The sequence below is a fragment of the Myotis yumanensis genome, unplaced genomic scaffold (genome assembly GCF_028538775.1).
Source record: "Myotis yumanensis isolate MYYU_CA2020_CCGP unplaced genomic scaffold, mMyoYum1.0.hap1 SCAF_5, whole genome shotgun sequence".
Classification (NCBI taxonomy): domain Eukaryota; kingdom Metazoa; phylum Chordata; class Mammalia; order Chiroptera; family Vespertilionidae; genus Myotis; species Myotis yumanensis.
Genome location: NW_027223756.1, coordinates 93,621,000 through 93,645,324, shown reverse-complemented (window position 1 = coordinate 93,645,324; position 24,325 = coordinate 93,621,000). Strand labels below are relative to the sequence as shown.

At 48.0% G+C, this 24,325-nt stretch overlaps 1 protein-coding gene across 3 annotated transcripts; it reads right to left on the bottom strand.

Annotated features, from left to right (window-relative positions):
• Positions 1–2,587: 2,587 nt before the first annotated feature.
• On the bottom strand, positions 2,588–24,085 carry NPM2 (nucleophosmin/nucleoplasmin 2). 3 transcript variants are annotated; one of them, XM_070414077.1, is made up of 9 exons: positions 23,921–24,085; positions 22,508–22,598; positions 22,336–22,421; positions 22,063–22,188; positions 5,206–5,296; positions 4,032–4,154; positions 3,839–3,873; positions 2,932–2,965; positions 2,588–2,845 (listed from the first exon to the last, which is right to left on the bottom strand). In XM_070414077.1, the coding sequence occupies exons 1-9, from the start codon at positions 23,951–23,953 to the stop codon at positions 2,598–2,600; spliced, it is 867 nt and encodes a 288-aa protein (XP_070270178.1). In that variant the 5' UTR covers positions 23,954–24,085; the 3' UTR covers positions 2,588–2,597. The 3 variants fall into 3 exon arrangements, with proteins under 3 accessions (XP_070270178.1, XP_070270179.1, XP_070270180.1); XM_070414079.1 differs by having other exon boundaries at positions 2,723–2,845; positions 3,991–4,154; positions 23,921–24,084; XM_070414078.1 differs by lacking the exon at positions 23,921–24,085 and having other exon boundaries at positions 22,508–22,938.
• Positions 24,086–24,325: the final 240 nt, after the last annotated feature.

The window sequence follows — 24,325 nt, the reverse complement described above, 5'->3', positions numbered from 1 at the left end:
GGCCTGGCCTCTGTCCCCATCTCCAGCCCTGGCCGCTCTAGGCTGTGGCTGTGTGACCAGTGGCCCGTCCTTCACTCCTCTGGCCTCAGCTTCCCAGTTTATAAAAAGGAAACAACTGCTATGGATGCTGTCAAACTGTCAGCTGGGATGAAGGACACCCCCTGGGAAGCATCAAACATCCTCACAAGAATGGGGGAGGGGAAGGAGACCCTCTTATGTGGTCCAGACTCAGTTTACCTAAACGTTGCCTGACTTTCTCCCTTGACCAGAGGGAGCTGGGAGGAGGGGAGGACGGGGTTCATTAACATTTATGGGGGGGGCAGCAGGAGGTGATGGGGAAGTGAGAAGTAGCCTGGGCTGCACAGTGGTTAATCCTCACTTCCGAGTGACAAGTTCGATGCCCCCAGCTGGGATGTCTCACACCTGTTTGTCCTGACAGCCCAGCTGGTGCAGACACAGCGCGTGCGCAGGGCCCACCTGCAGACCTGCCGCCTGCCCTCCTGCTTTGCCCCCACCCACACTTTTCCTGTTGAGACCCAGAGGCGCTGGGGCTGAGGGTGGGGCCGGGGGGAGGGCCCTTGGCAGTGCATGCAGACCCCATCTTTGCTCTGTGACCCCTCTGCCTGCCCCACAGGGAAGTCAAGCTGGCAGCAGGGTAGCTGTCTGCCCTTGTGCGCAGACCCACGGCTGAGCCTAGGACTGGGAAGTCCTGCGAGACTGTGTGCTGCCCCTCCTAGGGCTGCAGTGTCGCAGGCATTCTGGGCTCAGTTCTGGCTCCAGCGCCCAGTTTACGAAACTTTCGAGCGCCGGGTACCGCCTGCCCCTGCCCTGCACCCATAGGGTGGCTAAAAACAAGGGCTCTGGGGCCAGACCACCTGGGAGTGGATTCTGGCTCCTCCACCAGCTGTGTGACTCTCTACACCTGAGAAATAGGGCTAATTACACCCACCTCCAGGCATGGCCATGAGGGTTAAAGGAGCAAGTCCTGTAGGACAGAGCGGTGCCCGGCTCACAGGGTCATCACTGCAATCGGATCAGTCTTCTTTCTGCCCGAACCTCCAAGCTCGTTCTGCCGCAGGCCCTTTGCACTCTCTGTTCCTCCTCCTAGGACTGTCCTGCCAGCTCCTCACTTGGCCGGCTGTGTCCTCACTGTCAACCGCTCCCTCTGAGAAACCTCAGATCTCCTCACTAAGTGCTCTTCCACCCTGGAAAGTAGCCCGTTTTACCTCCTCCAACGCACTTGAAAGTAATTGAAATTATGTTGTTGGCTTTTTAAAAAAATTTAAATTCTTTAATTTAAATTCTTTAAAGTATTACATAAGCCTCCTTTCCCCCCACCCCCAGCACATGCCCTGACGCCCCTGCTGTCTGTGTCCATTGGTTATGCTCTGTTGTTGGCTTTCCTTTCCACTGGGCTGTCGGGTACTTGAAGGTGAGGACTTTGTCTTGTCTGCCCTGCATCACTGGGGCAGGGAGCCATGGTGAATGTCGGCTGCCCCCCTGGAGCCGGACCTGAACTGTTGTGCCTTTTCATTCTGATTAATGTGAGGGCAGCAGCCCCGTTCTCGTGTGTGGGCCGGTGCTCCCTTCATCCCGTGGGGTGTAGAATGCAAGCAGCAGGAAGGCCAGCCCGCTCTCTGCCGCCTCAAGAGAACGGCAGAGCTGAGTAGGGGGCCCAGGCCGGTCGCTGACCTTCTGTGTGGGTGTCCACAGCCCTCCTCTGGGACCCAGATCTGGGGGCCCTGGGAGATGGCAGGGCCAGCTCCCCATCAGCCCACTGCAGGCCTGGCCAGTGGAGGTGCTGGGAGGGGCAGGGGGCAGCCCAGCAGGGGCCCTACAAGTATAACCTGAGTCGGGGGCCATCTGCCTGTCACCATGGATGAACTGGCTCCAAGGTGGCGCTGCAGGCCTGGGAGAGGGCAGGAGGCCAGAGCCACGCAGGGTCATTCACCCCTTTCCAATCCTCCGTCGGTCTCAGGGCCGAGAGCTGCCCGGGGAGCCTAGCATCGGAGCTGAAAGTGCTCACCCGTCCACCTCCCGTGGGAGACACTAACAGCGCCCTGGAGCCCAGTGGCTCTACCTGGGAGGGTTTCCTCGAAGGTGCAGGCCTCTGGGCTCCTGCCCAGCACAGACCTTCCCACAAGTGAGCAGGACACACGCCTGGGAGAACAGCACTAGCTTGTGCCCCGAGGCTCCAACAGATGCACCCCCTCGGGCCGGTCCCACAGGCTGGCCCTTCCTGAGCCGCCTCATGCCAGGAGCCGCGGGCAGCTCTGTCCCTAGAAAACAGGGCCTGCCCGAAGGGAGTGTGGGCGCAGGAGGACCCACAGCAGCGCTGGCTCCCTCCCTCAGGCCAGGGGCAGAGGTCAGAGCTGGGTAAGGGGCTGAGACACTTGGTTCTTCCCCCAAAGATGGGCGGTGAGAGGTGCCAGGACAAGAGAGGGCGATGACGGACGGAGCAGAGCTGGCAAGGCCTGGCGCCCAGGGCGGATGTGGTGGCACACGCCGCCCTCTGCTGGGCACAAGGGCTCACTGCAGCCGGCAACAAGTAGGGCTCCTTGGAAGAGATGCAGACACAGGTCTTGGCAAAGCAAACTTTATTGTGTCCCTGAGGTTGGGGTTCTTCCCTCCAGGTCCTGCTGAATCCAGTGAGTTGGGGTGAGGGGCTCTTGTGTTGCCCCCAACAGCTCCATCACCTTCAGACTCAGGTTGAGGGCCGGGGGGGATATTCCCTGGGCCCACGGTGCGTGGTGGCCAGGCAGGCCCTCCCCCATCACGGAGGCCATGCACTCCTGGCTTCTCATTTCTTGGGTACCGGCTTCCTTACTTTGGGGGTGTATCTGGCCTACGGAGGGAAGGCAGGGCTCCAGGTCCTGGCCCCTTCCCAGAGGCCACCACCTCCCGGGAGGACCAGCCCCGCTATGCACTCACCTTGTTCACAGGGCTCTTGCCTTTGAGACTGGGTCTGAAATGGGGGTGGTGGGTAAGGAGCAGGAGGAGGGGGAGGGGGAAGGGGAGGAGGAGGGAGAGCTCAGCCTGGAGCCGCAGCCCGGCCCTCCCAGTGCCCACACTGCAGAGCAGGAAGCAGGGCTGTGCCCTGCAGTTCTCCGCTCCACCTGTCACCCGCCAGGGGCCACTCTGATCCCCCCCCCACACACACACACACTTTTTTTTTTTTTTTAAACAAAGATGCTTTTTCTTAGGCTTCCATCTGCTCTCTTTCTTTTACTTACCACAGACATGTCCCTTTCATTATAAAAGTAATGGTAACCATATTGCACAAAATAGCAAATAAAGAACAGAATAAACTATGTTGTTTACCTCCCACCAACATTAACATTTTGGTGTATTTCCCCTCGAGGTTTTTTTTTTTTTCTTCCTCCTAAACATACTAGTATGTGAAATAAAATGAAAGCGACTTAATATCCTGCCCTTGTTAATTCTATCAACATGTCCCAGGTCGCTATCTTCTTCACAGGCACATGCAGCAGCCACTGGGAAAACGCTCCGCAGTGGAACCTGTGCTGCGGCAGCATTCAGAACGCCCCGTTCCCACTCGTGGTTCAGTCACCAGCCAGGGGTTTCTCAGCGCACATAGTGCCCCCCTTATTCTGGACGGAGTCCTTGGAAAGGCACTGCCACAAGGGGAACTAGGTCAGATTATAAGCACGGTTTCATGCTTCTCAAAAAGGTTGTGCCAACCTCCTGCGGCAAGACGCCGTGTGCCCTCGGACTTATACACACGCACGCGCGTGCGCACACCCGGCACCAATGCCCTTTCTAGCACTGTATACTTCGCCCAAAGAGTTCGGCCAAGTTAAGAGATGGAAAGAATTACCTTGCTGACTCCTCTTCTTTTTCCACTTTTTTTTTCTGGGAACCAAACACAAGCGTCATTGGATGGTTAGGGTGAGGGCCTGAGCAGACCCCGCTGGGCCCCCACCTCCTGCACACTCAGCCCAGGGGCCTGGCCAGGGTCCCTTCCCACACCTTGGCAACGCTTGTCTGCTTCTGGGACGCCAGCCTCTTGCCTTTTTTGACAGGGGTCTCCTCTAGGGACACCTCTTCATCATCATCGTCGTCATCATCATCATCTTCTTCCTCTGACTGCTGCTCCTCCTCCTCCTCTTCCTCCCAGGAGAGTTCTGGAATTTCTGCACATGGGAGAGGAGAGGTGCCTGGGGGGGTCCCCGCAGGAGTGCAAGTGTCTGCCTGCCTCCCTGGGAAGCCCTCCTGGCCTCCCTGACAGAGTGGCGGCCAGGAGGTGGTGGGAAGCGGCCTTGACAGCTCAGAGGGCCCGGCCTAGGGTGGTAGAAGGAGGCAGGGAAGGGCAAGCTGGGCTCTGCCTGGGGCGGGGGGGCGGGGGGCGAGGGGGGGGGGGAGGGAGGGGATGACTCACCAGGGAAGGAGTGTGTGAGGGGAGGAAGGGGAAGGTGGGGAGGAACCGGAGTAGCAGCTAAGGACTTCAGGCCTTATCCGCAGGGAAGTGGATGCTGCCGGGGTTTGGGGGCAGGAGAGCACCCCGAGGACAGAGGCCCAGCCGGACAGAGAAGAGGGCCAGTGAGAGGATATCGAAAGAGTCAACAGCACAGCGACTTGCTGGGCCATGTGACTGCTACAGCTATGTACTTCGCTTTAAGTTAACATTTTAAAAAAATATATTTTTATTGATTTCAGAGAAGAAGGAAGAGGGAGAGATTGAAACATCAACAACAAGAGAGAACCATTGATGGGCTGCCTCCTGCGCATCCCCCACTGAAGATCGACACCAGCTTCGGATCCTGGCACATAGGTGACCTCCTGGCAATAGGTTGACACTCAAACACTGAGCCACGCTGGCCAGGCTAAGCTAACACGTTAAGTGCGTGCTAGTACTGGGCACCGTGCTAACTGCTTTTCCTGAACATCCCATTTATTCCTCACAGCTAGTCTTTGTAGATGAAACCAAGTACACCCCTACCCTCGTGTTCCAGGTGAGGGGCTGCGGCACAGGCACAGGCACGGTGCAGGGAGGTGAGGTGCAGGGAGGTGAAGGAGAACTGGGGGTAGAGCTGTGCCTGTGGCCTTCCTGCCCAGGCTACTGGCAACCGTGCTGCCTTTGGGGATTTTCTCTAATCACTCAGGAGCCCTCCTCTGTTGGGGTGTTCATTACGTCCCTGGCCCCGTGCACCCTCAGACCTTCCCCAGGTCCAAGCTCAGACTTACCATAACATTCCTGGCCACTGAGGAACACGGGTCCCAAGCCAGCCCGCAGCTGAAAAGTGACTGGAGGAGAGAGCTCCAGGCCCATCGTGACCTGCAGGCGGAGGGATGTGGGGGCAAGAGCAGAGAAGACAGGGTCGCTCGGGCACCCCCAGGCTGGGGGCCGGCCTCCTGCAGAAACACTCAGAGTTTACCCCCCAAGCCCCAGCCGCGGAGTCACTGCGCTCGGCCCTCCCGCTTTCTGCCGAGGCGGACTCTGGCGGAGAAGAATGCGAATCTGACCAACTCATTCTTGCTAAGATCTCAGATGAGTTTCCAACCAACCTCAGGGGCAGCTGTTAGTAGAGAACTCTGACTGCTACAGACTAAACTGTGTCTCCCAAAGTCTTACGCTGAAGCCCTAACCCCAATGTGATGGCATCTGGAGATGTGAGGCCTTTGGGAGGTGATTAGAGTGAGATGAGGTCATGGGAGTCATCATGAGATTAGTGTCCCTTTAAGATGAGACTAGAGACCCTCCTCCTGCCTCACGCCCACCCCATGTGGGACAGAGGAGGCACCGTGTAGAAGCTGGGAAGAGGGCCCTTCCTAGGACCTGACCATGCTGGCACCCTGGTCCCACACAGACTACGCACGAATCAGATGAGCAAAGCAGATGCAAATCTGCATGTGCAGGGGGACTTCTGTCCTATAAGTTACATGGGAATATGCATATGAATAAAGGTTGGGAAAGATGAAGTGCTAACCATAATTTTCAGTGGGTAGTACAGCATTTTAAAACAATATATTTTCCCAGACATTCCACACGAAGCATTTCACCTGCTTTATCTCATTTACTCCACACCCATGGAGGAGGTGCCATTACTTTACAGAGGAAATTGAGGCTGAGAGGGATTCACGTCGAGTTTCTGGTTCAGACAGGGAGCAAATAAGCAAAAACAAACTCTGCAGCAGAAACACCTAGAAAGGCTGGATGAAATGTAACCCAGTGGCTGAACAGTAAGAAGGAAGGAGAGTCCCCAGGCATCAGACGTGAGGCAGCCTGTGCGAGAGCCGCTCTGCAGCAGCTGAAGGAAATGCACTGGAGATGACACATGTGCGTGGACGGGGCCCACTGTACGGAGGCCAGCACCCTCGAAGGGCTGCACCTCAGTAAAAGCCCCAGCCTGAGGCTCGAGGGGAGGGGACTAAAGAACCCCAAACCAACAGGTAGGAACTACACACCACCAGAAAAAGGTGACGGGATTAAGAAGCACAAATTGGTTGTCACAAAATAGTCGTGGGGATGTAAAGTACAGCACAGGGAATACAGTCAATAATCCTATATAATAAAAGGCTAATGTGCAAATTGACCAAATGGCAGAACGACCAGTTGCTATGACACGCACTGACCACCAGGATGCAGACGCTCAATGCAGGAGCTGCCCCCTGGTGGTCAGTGCATTCCGATAGGGGAAATGCGGCTCAGCCAGAAGCCAGGCTCACGGCTGGTGAGCGCAGAGCGGTGGCGGGAGCCTCTCCTGCCTTCGCAGCAGCGCTAAGGATGTCCAACTGCCAGCAGTCAGACATCCCCTGAGGGCTCCCAGACTGCGAGAGGGCGCAGGCCGGGCTGAGGGCCCCCCCAGTACACGAATTTTGTGCACCAGGCCTCCAGTGATGTAATAACTATGTATGGTGCCAGGTGGGTACTTGGAATATCACGGGGACCACTTTGTAAAGTACGTGATTGTCTAACCACTACACTATATAAATTGAAATGAAAATATGAAATGTCAACTATAATTAAAAAATAAAACTTAAATTTGAAAAACGGTGTGGCTTGGGCCATTTTGGAGAGTTACTCAATTTTTCTGGGTCTCTCCCAGGTATACAGGAGATATGCATGTTATTAAACTTCAGTTGTTAAAAAAAAGAAAGAAACTACACACCACCACAGAAAGGCAACAAGGAAATGCTGGCCGGGATAGAGCTAGCACCCCAGGATGCGCCTGTCGCTTGTCTGCAGTCTGGATTTGCCTGGGGCGGACAGCCAAGCTGAGAAACCCACCCAAAACCCAGGGCTTGTGATGTTCCTGGGGAAAATGGCAAACACAAACACAAAACTACTTTCCATTCTTTTCACATAGAATTTTTTAGAGAAAACAAGACAATTCGCCGTCTAAAATTACAAAACAGCCCTGGCCAGTGTGGCTCAGGTGGTTAAGCATCGATCGCCTTCCTGTGCACCTGAAGGTCTGTGGTTGGATTTCGGGTCAAGACACAGGCCCGGGTTGCGGGTGGATCCCCAGTAGGGGTGTGCGGGAGGCAGACTATCAATGCTTCTCTTTCTCTCCCTCTCCATTCCTCTCTAAAAGAAAGTAATAAAACGAAACCACCTTCTTTAAAAAAAATAAATAAAATTGCAAGCCAGACAAGACGCAATCCTGCATCAGCAGAAGGAAACAAAATGACTGTCACGAGCACGACCAGGGGCCTGAGGTCGGAGAATAACAATCCGGACTTCTAGGAAGTAAGGCTGATGAAGACCAAATAAATATAAAAACAGGAATCAGAAACCTAAGAAGAATATGTTGTGAAAAATAAAAAAAGTACCAAATGCAGTCTCTATACATAAAAAAATATAAGCGTTGAAACAAACTTGAACAAATGTTTAAAAAGCAGAATAAGCCAGCTGAAGCTGGAAGGTAAACTGGGAAACAGCTGTGAAGAAATTACCCAGAATGCATCACAGAGAGACAGACTAACAAAGTCTGAAAGAGAAGCTGGGACGCGGAGGACAGGATGAGAAGACCCAACATGCATCTGATCAGACTAAAGGGCTGGAGAGAATGGAGTCAATATTTAAAGTGAAAACCACCAAGCCTAGCGGTTTGGCTCAGTGGATAGAGTGTCGGCCTGCGGACTGAAGGGTCCTGGTTCCGATTCTGGTTCTGGGGCACATGCCTGGGTTGGGGGCTCGATCCCCAGTGTGGGGCGTGCAGGAGGCAGCCGATCAATTACTCTCTCATCATGGATGCTTCTATCTCTGTCTCTCTCCCTCTCCCTTCCTCTCTGGAATCAATTTAAATAAATAAATAAAAACTTTAAAAAAAAAGAATATGGCAATTAAATTGAGAAGGAAGAAGTGGCTACAACAAGCAGTGGTGAGCGAGCTAATTGGTAAACAAAGAAAAAAATGTAAGTGAGTATCACCGTAAAATAAGTTAGTACTGGTAATGACTAGTGTTGAGTGGGTTTAAAACAAGTTGAAGCTAAAACACTACATGAGAACAACATGTAAATGAAGAAGAGAATAATCAGAAAAGCTTCCTGGATAGTTTGAGAGGAATAAAAACATTAATTTTTTACTTTGATCATGCATGATTGCTAAAAAATTAAGGGCAACCAATAAAAATCAGAATGGGTTCTGTAGTTTCCAAACCAGTAGAAAGAAAAATGGGAAAAGAAACTGTAGTCAATCTAATAAAAGACAGAAAAAGGAGAAAAAATAAAATATATAAGAGCAAGGAAAGTAGAAGCACAAAGTACGTTTTACAAATAAATCCAAGCATATTAGCAAACACAGTAAATATAAACAGATTCTACCGGCCAAATAGACTAAAACAAAGTCTAGCCACATACTGACTGTAGGATATACACCTAAAACATAAGGTCAGAAATGTTAAAGCAAAGAGACGGAAGCATATATTTAGATGTGGGGGAGATTTTCACTTGCTTATCCAATATCCATTCTTCCTTTCTTGCATAACAGCAATGCCCTGTGATTATTCAAATGTTGTACCCAGACAAAGACTACATCCCCCAGCTTCCTCTGCAACTATGAACGTGTTACTAATTTCTGGACTGGTGAGTTGTAAGCAGAATTTCGTGGGTGGTACTTGTGCAATGACTCCTTAAAAGTTGGAGAGAGCCGGAACCGGTTTGGCTCAGTGGATAGAGCGTCCGCCTGCTGACTGAAAGGTCCCAGGTTCGATTCCGGTCAAGGGCATGTACCTGAGTTGCGGGCACATCCCCAGTGGGAGATGTGCAGGAGGCAGCTGATCGATGTTTCTCTCTCATCAATGTTTCTAACTGTCTATCTCTCTCCTTCCCTCTCTGTAAAAAGTCAATAAAATATATTTAAAAAAAAAAAAAAAGTTGGTCAGAGAACTGAGAAAGCCCCTTGGCCTTCCCTTGCTTCTTCTTTCCTGTGACCTTAAATGCAGAAGTGAGGGCTGGAGCTGTGGCAGCCTTCCTGGACTGTCAGGTGATCTTGAGGATGGGAACTCTGCACTAAGGATAGGAGAGAGATAAGAGGAGACTTGAGCTTTGGTGACCACGGAGCCATCTCACCAGCCCTAGACTGCCCATCTCTGGACTTCTATGCAAGACAGAAATAAATCTCAAATTTGTTTAAGCCCCCATGGTTGGGTCTTTGTTATGGCAGCCATACCTGATGAAAATGAAGCTAGTTGTACCATCTGGTGAGTGATATGGATAATGGGGGAGGCTATATATATGTAAGGAGTAGGTGATACAGGAGAAATCTTTGTACCTTCCTCTCGATTTTATTATAAACCTGAAACTGCTCTAAAAATAAAAAAATAAAGTGCTTTAAAATTGAGCTAGTTGTAGTTGTTAGCATTAGATTTGGTATCAAGTGACAGAAAACTCAATAACAGTAGCTTACACAACTAGGAGCTTGTTTCTTTGACATGTAAACTAAGTCCAGATATAAACAGCTGTGGGCTTCCTGCTCCTCCGTCACCAGGGACCCAGGCTCTCTGTACTGTGTAGCTTCACCAACCTCAACACATGGCTTCTACCTCCTGGCCTAGATGGCTGCTCAGATTCTGGCCATCACGTCCCCGTTCCAGCCAGCAAAAAGGAGAAAGAGACAAAAAACAGCCACATGATCTGTTTGAGGACACGGCAGATGCAGGAGATACCACTTCTGCTTACATTCCACTGGCCAGAACTTCATTGCCAAACTCAAAAGCAATATAGTTTTCATTCTGCCGAAACCGGTTTGGCTCAGTGGATAGAGCGTCGGCCTGCGGACTGAAAGGTCCCAGGTTCGATTCCGGTCAAGGGCATGTACCTGGGTTGCGGGCACATCCCCAGTAGGAGATGTGCAGGAGGCAGCTGGTCGATGTTTCTCTCTCATCGATGTTTCTAACTCTCTATCTCTCTCCCTTCCTCTCTGTGAAAAATCAATAAAATATATTTAAAAAAAAAATATATAGTTTTCATTCTCAGTAGCCTTATGGCCAGCTGAAAGTCATGAATTCCACTGCTAAAGAAAAGGGAGAGTGGATATTGAGGGACGACTGGGAAACAAATTAATATCATATGACTTAAACTTTAATTCAATAAGTACTTTAGAGATAAATATTCAAAGTGATGAATGCCAAGAACCTACAACCAAGATTACTTTATCCAGCAAAGCTATCATTCAGAAGTGAAGGCCAGATAAAGAGCTTCACGGATAAGAAAAAGCTAAAGGAGTTCATCACCACCAAACCATGAAATGCTGAAAGGTATCCTTTAAGAAGAGGAAGAACAAGAAAAAGGTAAAGATACAAATTATGAACAACAAATACACATCTATCAACAAGTGAATCTAAAAATCAAGTGAATAAATAATCTGATGAACAGAATGAACTGGTGATTATAATTAATCAGGGACATAGAAAGGGAATGGACTGACTATTCTTGGGGGGGGAAAGGGGAATGGGAGATGCGGGAAGAGACTGGACAAAAATCGTGCACCTATGGATGAGGACAGTGGGTGGGGAGTGAGGGCAGAGGGTGGGGTGGGAACTGGGTGGAGGGGAGTTATGGGGGGGGGGAAAGAGGAACAATTGTAATAATCTGAACAATAAAGATTTAATTAAAAAAATAAATAAAAAATAAAAAAAGGTTACCACATAATGATTGATTATATATATATATATATATATATATATATATGACTAATATGCAAATTGTGCCCTCAGGAGTTCGACCAGGAGGCCAGTTCAATCACTCGTTATGACGTGTACTGACCACCAGGGGGCGGCGCGGAACATGGCGGGTGTCAGCGACACTGCACTGGCAGTGGGCGGCAGTGGAGGCACTGCCGCCCAGATGGGCCCTGATAAGAGCGGGACCATGGCGGGATGGTGGAGCAGGTGAGCGGGTGGCACCAGGCCAAGGCGGGGTGCCAGGTGGGGCTATGGGGCTGGGGGCATGAGCCGGGGCTGCAAGGCTGGGGACATGAGCTGGGGCTGCTGGGGCAAGACGGGGGCCAGACACGCCCTGAAGCCCTCCTGTGGTCCATTCCAGGCAGGCCATCTCCCATGGTCCCACCCGGCCGGCCAGCTGGCCCCAATTCTACCTCTGCAGCCAAAAGAAGCTGGCGTCGTCGACAGAATATGTCTGAAAAACTGTCATCAACAAGCACTACCAATACTGGTAGGAACTGCCTTCACAGCAAAAACGAAGTAAATGAGGATGCAGTTATTGAACATAGCTGTGATGGAATGACTGTTACATGTCAATTTTGCCCATCACTAAATTTCTCCGATGAAAAACCATCTGATGGAAAATTTACTCGATGTTGCAGCAAAGGTAAAGTTTGTCCAAATGATATAAATTTTCCAGAATACTTGGCATATTTTAAAAAATTAATGATAAGTGAAGATTCTGACAGTAAAAATTTTATGGAAAATATTTGTTCCATAAATAGTTCTTTTTTAAAAAAATTTATTTTATTGATTTTTTAAAAAATATATATTTTTATTGATTTTTTACAGAAAGGAAGGGAGAGAGATAGAGAGTTAGAAACATCGATGAGAGAGAAACATCAATCAGCCGCCTCCTGCACATCTCCTACTGGGGATGTGCCCGCAACCCAGGTACATGCCCTTGACCAGAATCGAACCTGGGACCTTTCAGTCCGCAGGCCGATGCTCTATCCATTGAGCCAAACTGGTTTCGGCTATTTTATTGATTTTTCACAGAGAGGAAGGGAGAGGGATAGAGAGTTAGAAACATCGATGAGAGAGAAACATCAATCAGCTGCCTCCTGCACACCACCTACTGGGGATATGCCCGCAACCAAGGTACATGCCCTTGACCAGAATCGAACCTGGGACCCTTCAGTCCACAGGGTGATGCTCTATCCACTGAGCCAAACTGGTCAGGGCCCATAAATAGTTCTTTTGCTTTTGCTTCAATGGGTGCAAATATTGCATCACCATCAGGACATGGGCCATACTGTTTTAGAATAAACGGTCAAGTTTATCACTGTACTGGAACTTTACATCCTTCAGATAGTGTTTCTCGGAAGTTTGCTCAACTCTACATTTTAGACACAGCTGAAGCGATGAGTAAAAGATTAGCAATGCCAGAAAACCAAGGTTGCTCAGAAAGACTCATGATCAACATCAACAACCTCATGCATGGAAAAAACAAATGAACAAAATCATACAAGATGCTACATGAGGTAGAAAAGGAAGCCCAATCTGAAGCAGCAGCGAAAGGCATTGCTCCCACGGAAGTAACAATGGCAATCCTATATAATAAAAGGCTAAAATGCAAATCGACTGAACGACGAACAACCGGTCGCTATGACACGCACTGACCACCAGGGGGCAGACGTTCAATGCAGGACCTGCCCCCTGGTATTCAGTGCGCTCCCCCAGGGGAAGCACCGCTCAGTCAGGAGCCGGGTTCACGGCTGCCAAGCACAGTGGTGGTGGTGGGAGCCTCTCCCACCTCTGCGGCATCAGTTGGACCTCCCCTGAGGGCTCCCGGACTGCGAGAGGGTGCAGGCTGGGCTGAGGGACCCCCCCGCCCCGAGTGCACAAATTTCTTGCATCAGGTCTCTAGTCTATCTATAATAATAAAAGTCTAATATGCTAATTAGACTGGATAGCTGAACGACCTTCGGACATCATTCCAACAAAAACCACAGCAGCGGGGGCCAAGGTAGAGGTGATCAGGCAGGCAGGCAGAGTGGTTAGGGGAGATCAGGCAGGCAGAGGCAGTTTCTGATAGGCAGTTTCTGCCAACTATGCAAGCTATGTTTGGAGAAATCTAGCAATGTTTTTCAAGTATTGAAAGCAAAAACACTCAATCTAGAGTTTTTTACCCAGTAAAAATACCTTTCAAAAGTCAAGTGAAGCCCTGGCTGGTTTGGCTCAGTGGATAGAGCGTCGGCCTGCGGACTGAAGGGTCTTGTGTTCAATTCCAGTCAAGGGCACATGCCTGGGTTGTGGGCTTGATACCCAGTAGGGGGCATGTAGGAGGCAGCCGATCAATGATTCTCTCTCATCATTGATGTTTCTATATCTCTTTCCCTCTCCCTTACTCTCTGAAATCAACAAAAATAAAATTCAACTGAGAGTTAAAAAAAAAAAAGGTAAAGTGAAATAAGGACTTTTCAGATATACAAAAGCTGAAAGAATTCATCACAAGCAGGCGTGCATTACAAGAGATGTTTAAGTCCTTCAAGCAGAAGAAAAATGATATCAAATGGAAACTTGAATTTACACAAAGGAACGAAGAATACCAGAAATAGTAAATATGTAAATGTTTTATTCTAATTTCTAATCTCTTTAAAATATAGACTGTTTAAAGCGAAGATAATACATTATAGTGAGGGATTTATAGCATATGTAGAATCAAGAGTTATTACAGCCCTGGCTGGTTTGGCTCAGTGGATAGAGCGTCGGCATATGGATTGAAGGGTCCCGGGTTCGATTCCGGCCAAGGGCACATGCCTGGGTTGTGGGCTCTATCCCCAGTGGGGGGCGTGCAGGAGGCAGTCAATCAATGATTCTCTCTCATCATTGATGTTTCTATCTCTTCCTCTCCCTTCCTCTCTAAAATCAATAACAAAAAGTTATTACAATAATACAAAGAAAGAGAAGTGAGAAATAAAGTATGCTGTAGTAAGAGACTCATCATACATGAAGTTGTACAATAGTGTTTTAATTAAGTAAAAAATGTATATTGTAAACTCTAAAGCAACCACTAAAAAATAACAAAGCAATGAAGTATAAGCCAATAGAAGAAATGAAAATGTAATAATAAAAAACAGTTAATCCAAAAGGCCAGAAAAGAGGAAAAATGGAGCACAGGTGGAACAAATAGAAAAACAAATAGCCAGATGATAGATTTAAACCGAATCTTGTTGATAATTACAGTATATATTAATCATTTAAATACTCAAATTAAAAGGCAGAGTTATCAGTTTGGATAAAAAAGAATTACATGGTATCTAGAAGAAATCCATTTTATACATAAAGATACAGAGGTTAAAAGTAAAATGATAACAAAATAATAAAACAGGAAAAAAGCCCTGGCCAGTGTGACTCAGTTGATTTGAGTGTTGTCCCATGCACCAAAAGGTTGCTTGTTCGATCCCCAGTCAGGATTCACGCCTGGGTTGTGGGCTCGATCCCCAGTAGGGGGTGTGCAAGAGGCAGCCGATCGGGTTGATTGATTTTTTCCCCCCTCCCTCTCCTTTCCCCTCTCTTTAAAATCAATAAAAACATAATTAAAAAAAAAAAAAACAGGAAAAAACACCACAGAAACACGAATGAAAAGAGAGCTAGATTGACTATATTAACCAGATTAAGTGGACGTCACAATATCTACGAGGGATAAAGAGGGGCATTTCATAATGATGAAGGTATCAATTAACCAAGAGGATATAGCAGTGATTCCCAAAGTGCGCGCTACCGCCCCCTGGTGGGCGCTGCAGGGATCCAGGGGGGGCGGTGATGGCCACAGGTGCATATGTTTTAACTTTTTTGTATTACCTTTCTATTCTGAGTTCAATAAATAGTTTCATAATTTCAAACTTCAATGTTTCTAATTTACACCTTTCTTTGCTATATTTTACGAAAAAGGTAGAAACATTAATACATATATCTTTCTGTTTAATTGCTATTAAAATTAAAAAAAAATTAATTTCCAGGGGGCGCTGAGTAATATTTTTTCTAGAAAGGGGGCGGTAGGCCAAATAAGTTTGGGAACCACTGGGATATAGCAACCTTAGAAGTGTATGTGCCTAATAAGAGCTTTAAAATACTTGAAGTAAAAACTAGTAACTGAAAGGAGGAATAGACAAACCACAATTATTGTTGAAGACTTCAACATTCTCCTCTCAGTAATTAATAGATCAACTAGACAGATAATGAGACTATAGAAGACTCCAACAAAACAACCAACCAACTTGATATAATTGACACTTATAGAGCAACACGCCCAACAAAATGAGAACACACCTTCTTCAAGTGTAAATGAAATATTCACCAAGATAACACACTCTGGGTCATAAAACAAGTCACAACACAGTTTATACTGAATAGAGCATGTTCTCAGACCATGATGGAATTAAACTAGAAATCAATTAAAGAGTCTTAGAAAACCCCTATTACTCGGAAAATTTAAAATATACATACTTCTAAATACCCTAGGGGCTGAAGAAGGAAAACTTTACAATGATTTCAACTGAATAAAAATGAAAACCATACTTGACAAAACTTGTGGGATGAATAAAGACTTGAATAGCTAGTTCTCCAAAAAAGATAAACAAATGACCAATAAGCACATGAAGAGATGCGCAACATCATTAGTCATCGGGGAAATGAAAATTAAAACCACACGGAGCTACCAGATCACACCCACTACGATGACTAATCAAAATGACAGACAATAACAAGTGCTGGGGAGGATGCTGGAGTCCTCGTACATTGTCGGTAGGATTGTAAACAGTGTGACTACTTTGGGAAACAATCTGGTAGTTCCTCAAAATGTTATATATAAAACTACCACACAGGACCCAGCAACTGCATTCCAGGTAGATGCTCAAGAGATGAAAGCATGTGCTCACTAACAACTCTGCACATGAATGTTCGTAACAGCGTTCATAACAGCCAAAAGGTCGAAACAATCCAAGTGTCCATCACCTGCTGGAAGGATAAGTGACAGGTGCTATATCCAGGCAACGAATATTCTCTGCCAATAAAAAGAAGTGAAGCACAGATACATGCTACAACGTGGATGAGCCTTAAAAACAGTATGCCAGGTGAAAAGAGCTGGTCATAAAAGACCATACACCTTATAATTTCATTTATATGAACTGTCCAGAACAGGCAGATCTACAGAGACAGAAAGTAGATTAGTGTTTGGCTAGTGCTGCATGTGATTTTTAAAAGAAGTCCTATTCTGAAATTTATATGGAAATGCTAAGCACCTATAATTGTCAACACAATTTTGGAAAAGAATAAGAAAGTTGGAAGATTAATATAGTCAACTTGCCTCATTTTAAGACTTACTATAAAACTACAATAATTAAATCAGTCTATTATTGAAAACAGGGTAAACATATAAAGCAATGAAACAGAACAGAGTATAGAAATATATGCAATCATATGTAGTCAATTGATTTTTGACAAAAATGCTAAAATAGTCTTTTCAAAATGGTGCTAGTGCACTGGATATCATTTTGGGGGGAAAAGTTCCTTTATCCTTACTTCATACCGTACAAAAAAAAAATGATCTTGAAATGGATCATCGACTTAGATATAAGAGCTGAAACAATAGCACTTCTAGAGGAAAACATTTGTGACTTTAGGTAATGATTTCTTAGGACACCAAAAGGATGAACCGTAAGAGAAAAAAAAAGTTTGATTGGACTATCAAAATTAAAAACTTGTGCTTTTCAAAATACACTATTACAGCCCAGTCAGTGTGGCTCAGTGGTTGAGCATCAACCTATGAACCAGGAGGTCATGGTTCGATTCTCAGTCAGGGTACATGCCCAGGGTTGCGGGTTCGATCCCCAGTGTGGGAGGCAGCCAATCAATAATTCTCTCTCTCCCTAACCGGTTTGGCTCAGTGGATAGAGCGTCGGCCTGCGGACTGAAAGGTCCCAGGTTCGATTCTGGTCAAGGGCATGTACCTAGATTGTGTGCATATCTCCAGTAGGGGGTGTGCAGGAGGCAGCTGGTCGATGTTTCTCTCTCATCGATGTTTCTAACTCTCTATCCCTCTTCCTTCCTCTCTGTAAAAAATCAATAAAATATATTTTAAAAAAATAATTCTCTCTCATTATTGATGTTTCTCTCTCTCTCTCCCTCTCCCTTCCTCTCTGAAATCAATAAAAATATATTTAAAAAGCAAAACCAAAAACACTATTACAAAAATGAAAAGGCAAGCCATGCACTAGGAGAAAATATTTGAATAAATATTTTTGATAAATCAATGTCTCCAAAATACATAAAAAACTCCTACAACTCAATAAGAATAACTCAATTTAAACAGTGGCAAAACAATCAACAATTGAATCTAAAAATCAAAATAAATGAACAAGGAATCTAATGAACAAAATAAACTGATCAATGAAATAGAACCAGAGGCATGGGAACATGGAACAGACTGAAGAATCTCAGAGGGAAGCAGGCAAAGGGGGGAAGGAAGAGATTAACCAAAGAACTTATAAGCATACTAGAGGCCTGGTGCATGAAATTCATGCATTCGGTGGGGTGGGAGGTCCTCAGCCCGGCCTGCGCCCTCTCGCAGTCCGGGAGCCCTTGGAGGATGTCTGACTGATGGCTTAGGCCCGCGGCAGCATCAGTCCGACATCCTTAGTGCTGCCGTGGAGGTGGGAGAGGCTGCCACCACTGCCGCTGCGCTCGCCAGCTTTGAGCCCGGCTTCTGGCTGAGTGGTGCTCGCCCTGTGGGAGTGCACTGACCACCAGGGGGCAGCTCCTGCACTGAGCATCTGTCCCCTGGTGGTCAGTGCACATCACAGAGCCTGGTTGTTCCGCCACCAGGCTGAAACTGACTCTCCGACATCCCCCTAGGGGGGCCCAGATTGCGAGAGGGCGCAGGCCAGGCTGAGGGACCCCACTGGTGCATGAGCAGGGCTGGGGAGGGAGGCGGGAGGTTGGCCAGCCTGGGAGGGACCATGGGAGGACTCCAGGGTGTGACCTGCCTGTCTTGCTCAGTCCCAATCTGCCAGACACCAGCAGCAAGCTAACCTACCAGTTGGAGCGTCTGCCTCCTGGTGGTTAGTGCACATCATAGCGAGCGGTTGAGCGGGCTTAGCATATCATTAGCATATTACGCTTTGATTGGTTGAACGGTCGACTGGATGACCAGACATTTAGCATATTAGGCTTTTATTATATAGGCTATGCGTTACCTATGGACATGACAATAGGGTGGTGAAGGCCTGGGGTGGGGCAGGAACCGGTGAAGGGGATAATGGGGAGGAGGGAAGGGGTGGACATCTGTAATAACCCTAACAATAAAGATTTTTTTAAAAAGAAAAAACAAAAGTTGGCAAAACATCTAAACAGGCATTTTGAAAAAAGAAGATACACAAATGACCAAACAACAAATTTAAAAAATGATCAATATTGCTCTGGCTGGTATGGCTCATACTGTGCACTGAAAGGTGGCTGGTTCGATTCCCAGTCAGGGAACAAACCCAGGTTGCAGATTTCATCCCCAGCTGGGGTATGTGTGGGAGGCAGCCGATCAATGTTTCTCTCTCACATCTCTCCCTCTTTCTCTCTCTCCCCTTCCCGCCCCCCCCCAAAAAGAAAACACATTTTAAAAAATGATCAACATCACGTTATTAAGAAAATGTAAATCAAAATCACAATGAGATGCCACTATCTAGGTACTGAGTAGCTAAAATTAAGATTGACAGTGCATGGGTGGGGATGTAGAGCAACTGTAATTCTCCTACATTGCTGGTAGGAATGCAATTTGGAAAACAGTTTGGCAGTTTTGTACAAAGTTTAACACACATTTGCTATATGATACAGCAATTCCACTCCTAGGTATTTACTCAAGAATGAAAAAATATGTCCATACAAATACCTACACTTAAATTCATAATAGTATGAAATTGAAAACTACCCAAATGTGCATTATTAATAAGTGAATGAATAAACAATTTATATATATATATGTATATATATATATGCATATTTTCATAGAATGGAATATTACTCAGATATAAAAAAGGACCACACTGACCAACAACATGGATAAATCTCAAAAGCATTATGTTAGGTAGGAAAAGCTGGGCACAAGAGACTATGTATCGCAAGCTTCCGTTTAAATGAAATTCTAGAAAAGGTAAAACTATAGCGACAGAAAGTAGATCAATGGTTGCAGAGGCAGGTGGAAGGGATTGACTGCAAAGAGGCTTAAATGCGGTGGTGGTTACACAAGTATAAACATTTGTCAAATGCATCGAGCTGTATATTTACCATTGGTGAGTCTTGTTCTAAATCACATCTCAATAAAACTGGTAAAAAAACTGACTCAAAGAAGTAACCCGGCTGATGTGGCTCAGAGGTTGAATGTCGACCTATGAACCAGGAGGTCACAGTTCAATTCCTGGTCAGGGCACATGCCCGGATTGTAGGCTCAATCCCCAGTAGGCATGCAGGAGGCAGCCAATCAATGTTTCTCTCTCATCATTGATGTTTCTATCTCTCTCGCCCTCTCTGAAATCAATAAAAATATATTAAAAACAAGAAATAGAAACATTTGAGATCATAAACTTAAATAAATCGCAGTAACTTAAAAACAAACCAGTCCCACATAGTTCATTTACTTACTCACTCACTCCTTCACTATAGATCGAGTTCCTACAGTATACCAGGCCCTGTTAGACAGACGTGTGGGGAAGGCAGCAGACAAAAGAGGCCAAGTCCTTGCTCTCTTGGAGGCTATGGTTAGGGAGGGAGAAGGCACACACGAAAACTGATGCCAGTGGTGGGTCCTATGGGGGAAAAGGGGAGTGTGGGCTGGGAAGCTGAGGGGATGCTGCTGTGGTTACATTCGAAGAAAGACCAGATGGAAGTAGGGGACAGGCGTAGCCCTGTCCCCGGGAACAATAAATGCAAGGACTCTGAGGAGGGGTATTTGGGAGTTTTCAAGGTATAGTCAGTGAACCAGTGTGGTTTCAGCAGGATCAGGGAGGGGAGAGCAGCGAAAGTGGAGGCCAGAGCGCATGCTGAGGGCCAGAACATAAAGGATCTTGGATCCCATTCTCCGTGAAATGGAAGCCATGGACCTAAGCAGAGAAGCAACACAGCCTGACTTTGTTTAAAAGAATCTTGCTGTGGGGGGAAGGGAGGGGGAGGGGAAGGAAGGGGAGGGGAGGGGGAGGAAGGAGGGGGAGGGAAGGGATCAAAGGCATAAAAAGGGACACCTGTAATACTCTCAACAATAAAAACAAAGTAAGCTTTTAAAAAAATAAAAAATAAAAATAAAAGAATCTTGCTGGCGGCCGTGCATAGAAGGTTGGAAAACATCTGGAAAGGGCTAGATGGTAAATATTTTAGTTTGTAAACCCTATGGTCTGTGGAGAATACTCAACCCTGTTGTTACTGCATGTAAACAGCCATGAATAATATGTAAATGAAGGAGGATTAGCTGTGTTTCAACAAAACTTTACAAAAACAGGCAGTGGGCTGGATTTCACCTTGTAGTTTGTCAACCTCTGGACTAGACTACAGGGGACAAAGGGTTAAGGCAGGTAGGCCAGTGAGGAGTCCCTGCAATAAAACTGAGCAAGAAGAGATGGTCCCCGGGACCAGGTATAGCAGGGGAGTGGGATGTGGTCAGACTGGGGAAGGTGGAGCCAACAGGATTTGCTGGTGGATCAGACTTGGGAGATTGCAGAAGGATTGCATAGTTCCTGACGAATGAGGAACTATGCCCCGGGAGAGGATCCGGTTGGGGTAGGGAAAGAGATTATAGGTAAAAATCAAGAATCTGGATTTAGATTTGTTATGTTTGGGATATCTCTTAGATATCTCCTGAATATATTCAGAGGTTGGGTTTATAAAAATAAATTTCAGAGTATTCATTTTGAACAGATGGTCTTTAAAACCATGGGAACGAATGAGATCTCGGGAGATCTCAGAGGGAGGGAAAAAAAACGGTTTGAGGGCAGGTTTACACGGACAGTCTCCCAGATTGTCAAGGACAGATAATCCTAGTCTTATACTCACTGTCCCACCACACAGAAGAGCACACTCCACCCTCAGCTCATGAGGCCAGCAGGCCTTGGTACCCAGATAAGGAATTCATAGGCCAACCTCACTTATGAATATATACATTTTTTTTTATAAAAAGTCTTACAAAGTAGATCTAGCCGTTTATAATATGATCAAATTGTATTTATCTCAGGAATGCAAAGTTGGCTGAATATTATTCTATTAATATAACTTACCACTTAGCAGATTAAAGAAGAAAAGAACCCAAGATCATCTGAGTAGAAAAGCGTTTGATAACCACTCTTGATTAAAAAGAAGAAAACCTAATTTTAAACGCAGAGCGGGAAGCGATGGGTACTTCCTGAAGCTGACAAAGGGTGTCTGCCGGGTCTGTCAGACCTAATGGAGAAACTTTAGAAGCATTTCTTTAGAAAGAAACCAAGAATGAAACAAGGGTGTCTACCACTATCATTTTATCTGATATGGTACTGGAGGTCCTAACCAGTGTAGCAGGATTTTAAGAAGGGACACAAAAACTGCCATTATTCACAATGACAATTTGCTTAGAAAACACAAGATAAATGATTAGAAATGAGAGCATTTCTGGATACACAATCAATAGGTAAGTCATCAACAGAGTCCTGACACCATCAGTAAGCAGTTAAAATATGTGATTTAGAAGAGAAGCTATTTAGCCACCATCCGCAGCTAATAAAGGTGGGCTGGGGTGGAAGCAGGATGAGTCCAGGCTTTTGGGCATGGGCGCACCCCCTCTCTAGCATGGCGACGCTGTGGCAGGACGCCCACCCCGGGTGAGCTGAGCAGCAGTGTCCCCGCGCCTGCCGGCGAGACTCACCATGGGCAGCACAGAGGCCTGCAGCGAGGCGACCACGATGGGCTTCGTCCTCTTGTCCTCCTGGCTCGCTGGGGGCAGGATCTCCACGAGGTTCATCTCCTCTTTGACTTTCTCCCCCAGGCAAATCTGAGCGGGTGGACAACAGGCGGGCACCTCGTCACCCGAGGGCAGAGGGGGGAAACCTTGTTGCCTCTGTAGGGATCCGACTCCCCGCTCCCCTCTAGTGGTTTGAGTCCCTCCTCCCCGCCTTGGGGTGGGGGAGGGGGCACCCACCGTATTGAGCAACACCTTACAGTCCTGCTTGCCCTCCTTCTGTGGCTTGAAGGTCCAGGTCCGCTTCTCCTGGTTTAACTCACAGCCTGGAAGGGAGAGGCAGGGAGTTGGGGGCCGTGTCCTCCAGGCCGCCCTCCCCCGGCGGACGCGCCAGCAGCCCGTGCGCACTCACCCCAAAGCGCGGCTGTCCCGGCCTTGTCGGGGGTGCTGGTGCGGCTGCGGTTCATGGCGCCGGGGGAGCCGCCGGTGCGCTGCGGTGGGGCCTGGGGAGGAGAGGCCCGCACAGGGCGGCCCAGAGCGCGGCTAGGACCCGCCACCCGCTGCCCGCCCCGCACGCAGGGGAAGTGCGCGTCGTGCGCTCCCGGGCCCCGTCGCCCCGGCCGGCTGGCCTCGCTGTGCTGCTTGGCGGGCGCGGGTCGCCCGGGCCGGTCCTCGGAGCACTCCCTCCGGGCTCTCACCGCCTAACCCCGCCGCGCCGGCTGCCCCGCAGCTGTTATGAGGCTGCGGAGGGCACGGTGGTGTCCAATCAGCCCTAAAGGGAGGCCTTTCTCCCGCCCGCCTGCCGTCCTGTGCCCGGAGTCTCGGGGCACCTGGACTGCCCGTCAAAACGCACGTGCTGCCGCCGCCGGCTCCCCATTGAGCAGGCCGCCCGGGCCCAGGCGTTTGCACTTGTGAGCGTTCCCAGGTGAGGCGGGTGCTGCGCTCCGGGACGCGCGGGATCACGGCGCTTACGGGGTCTACCGCGCCCGCCGCCCCGTTTGGAGAGGCTTGGCCACCGGGGGAAGCCCTGGCACTCTTTGTGCTCACCGCTTTCTTCTTGTCCCCCCTTCCCGCCTCCCCCCCCCCCCCCCCCAAGGTGTGAGTCCCTGGAGAGGAGAGCCCTGTTCCCAGAAGGATGGCTTGTCCCGCGGCCAGGAGAGGGGGTGGCCGCTGGTGAGGAATCCGGAGAGAGCGACGCTGTCAGGGCCCGTCATTAACAAACAGCCGCGCGCAGCGTCCGGAGCCCCCAGGGAACTCTCCGCGCATTCTCATCCGTCCCGCCCGCCCCGGCTCCGCACCCTCCGGTAAGTTTCGCTGATTTTCAACGGAGGTGCCAGCAATTCAACCGGGAAGGGATAGTCTTTTCCCGGAGCGGTGCTGGAGGGCGTAGCTGGATACATCTCTCTCTGGAACCCTGGGTGGAGCTTCTGCTGTGCGGGAACCAGCTTTTTTTCTTTTTAAAATGTCAATTTTATTGAAAAAATAACTTACAGCCCTAACCGGTTTGGATCAGTGGATAGAACGTCGGCCTGCGGACTGAAGGGTCCCGGGTTCGATTCCGGTCAAGGGCATGTACCTTGGTTGCGGGCACATGCCCAGTAGGGGGCGTGCAGGAGGCAGCTGATCGATGGATGTTTCTCTCTCATCGATGTTTCTAACTCTCTATCCCTCTCCCTTCCTCTCTGTAAAAAAATCAATAAACTGTATTTAAAAAAAAAATAAAGACAAGGTTAAAAAAAAAGAAAAAGAAAAAATAACTTACATACAAAAATGTACTCATTTAAGGTGTCTGATTAGATGAATTTTAACAAATGTACTCACTCACCTGTGTCGTCCTCACCGCAGCCCTCACTCCCATCACTCCCCCAGATTTTCTTGTTTCCCTTGCAGTCAGTCACCTCCCCTTCATGCCTTATGGGTATTAGGCAAATGCCTGCTTTCTGACACTACAGATTCGCATCGACTCTTCTGGAATTTCATGCGCAAATAGAATCATAGGAACTGTTTGCCCTCTTTTGCTGAAGAAAACGTGTTTGGGATTTATTTATCCACATTGCTGCTGGTATCAATAGTTTGTTTTTGTTGGGTAGTATTCAATCTGTATATCCAGTCCCCTGCTGGTCAGCTGCCAACTTGGCGAGGCTCCTGTATCCAGTTAAAGCAAACACTAATGTAGACGTGTCTGCGAAGGTGTTTGGTAGACATGCTGAACATCTGCCATCAGTTGCCT

Bases quoted from the DNA above. Each gene is read 5' to 3' on its own strand.
- NPM2 (XM_070414077.1), bottom strand. From the start codon at position 23,953: ATGGGAGTGAGGGCTGCGGTGAGGACGACACAG. The intron at 22,422-22,507 runs GTGAGTGCGCAC...TCTCCCTTCCAG, and splicing joins CGGGACAGCCGCGCTTTGGG to GCTGTGAGTTAAACCAGGAG. The intron at 2,846-2,931 runs GTGAGTGCATAG...TTCCCTCCGTAG, and splicing joins GCAAGAGCCCTGTGAACAAG to GCCAGATACACCCCCAAAGT.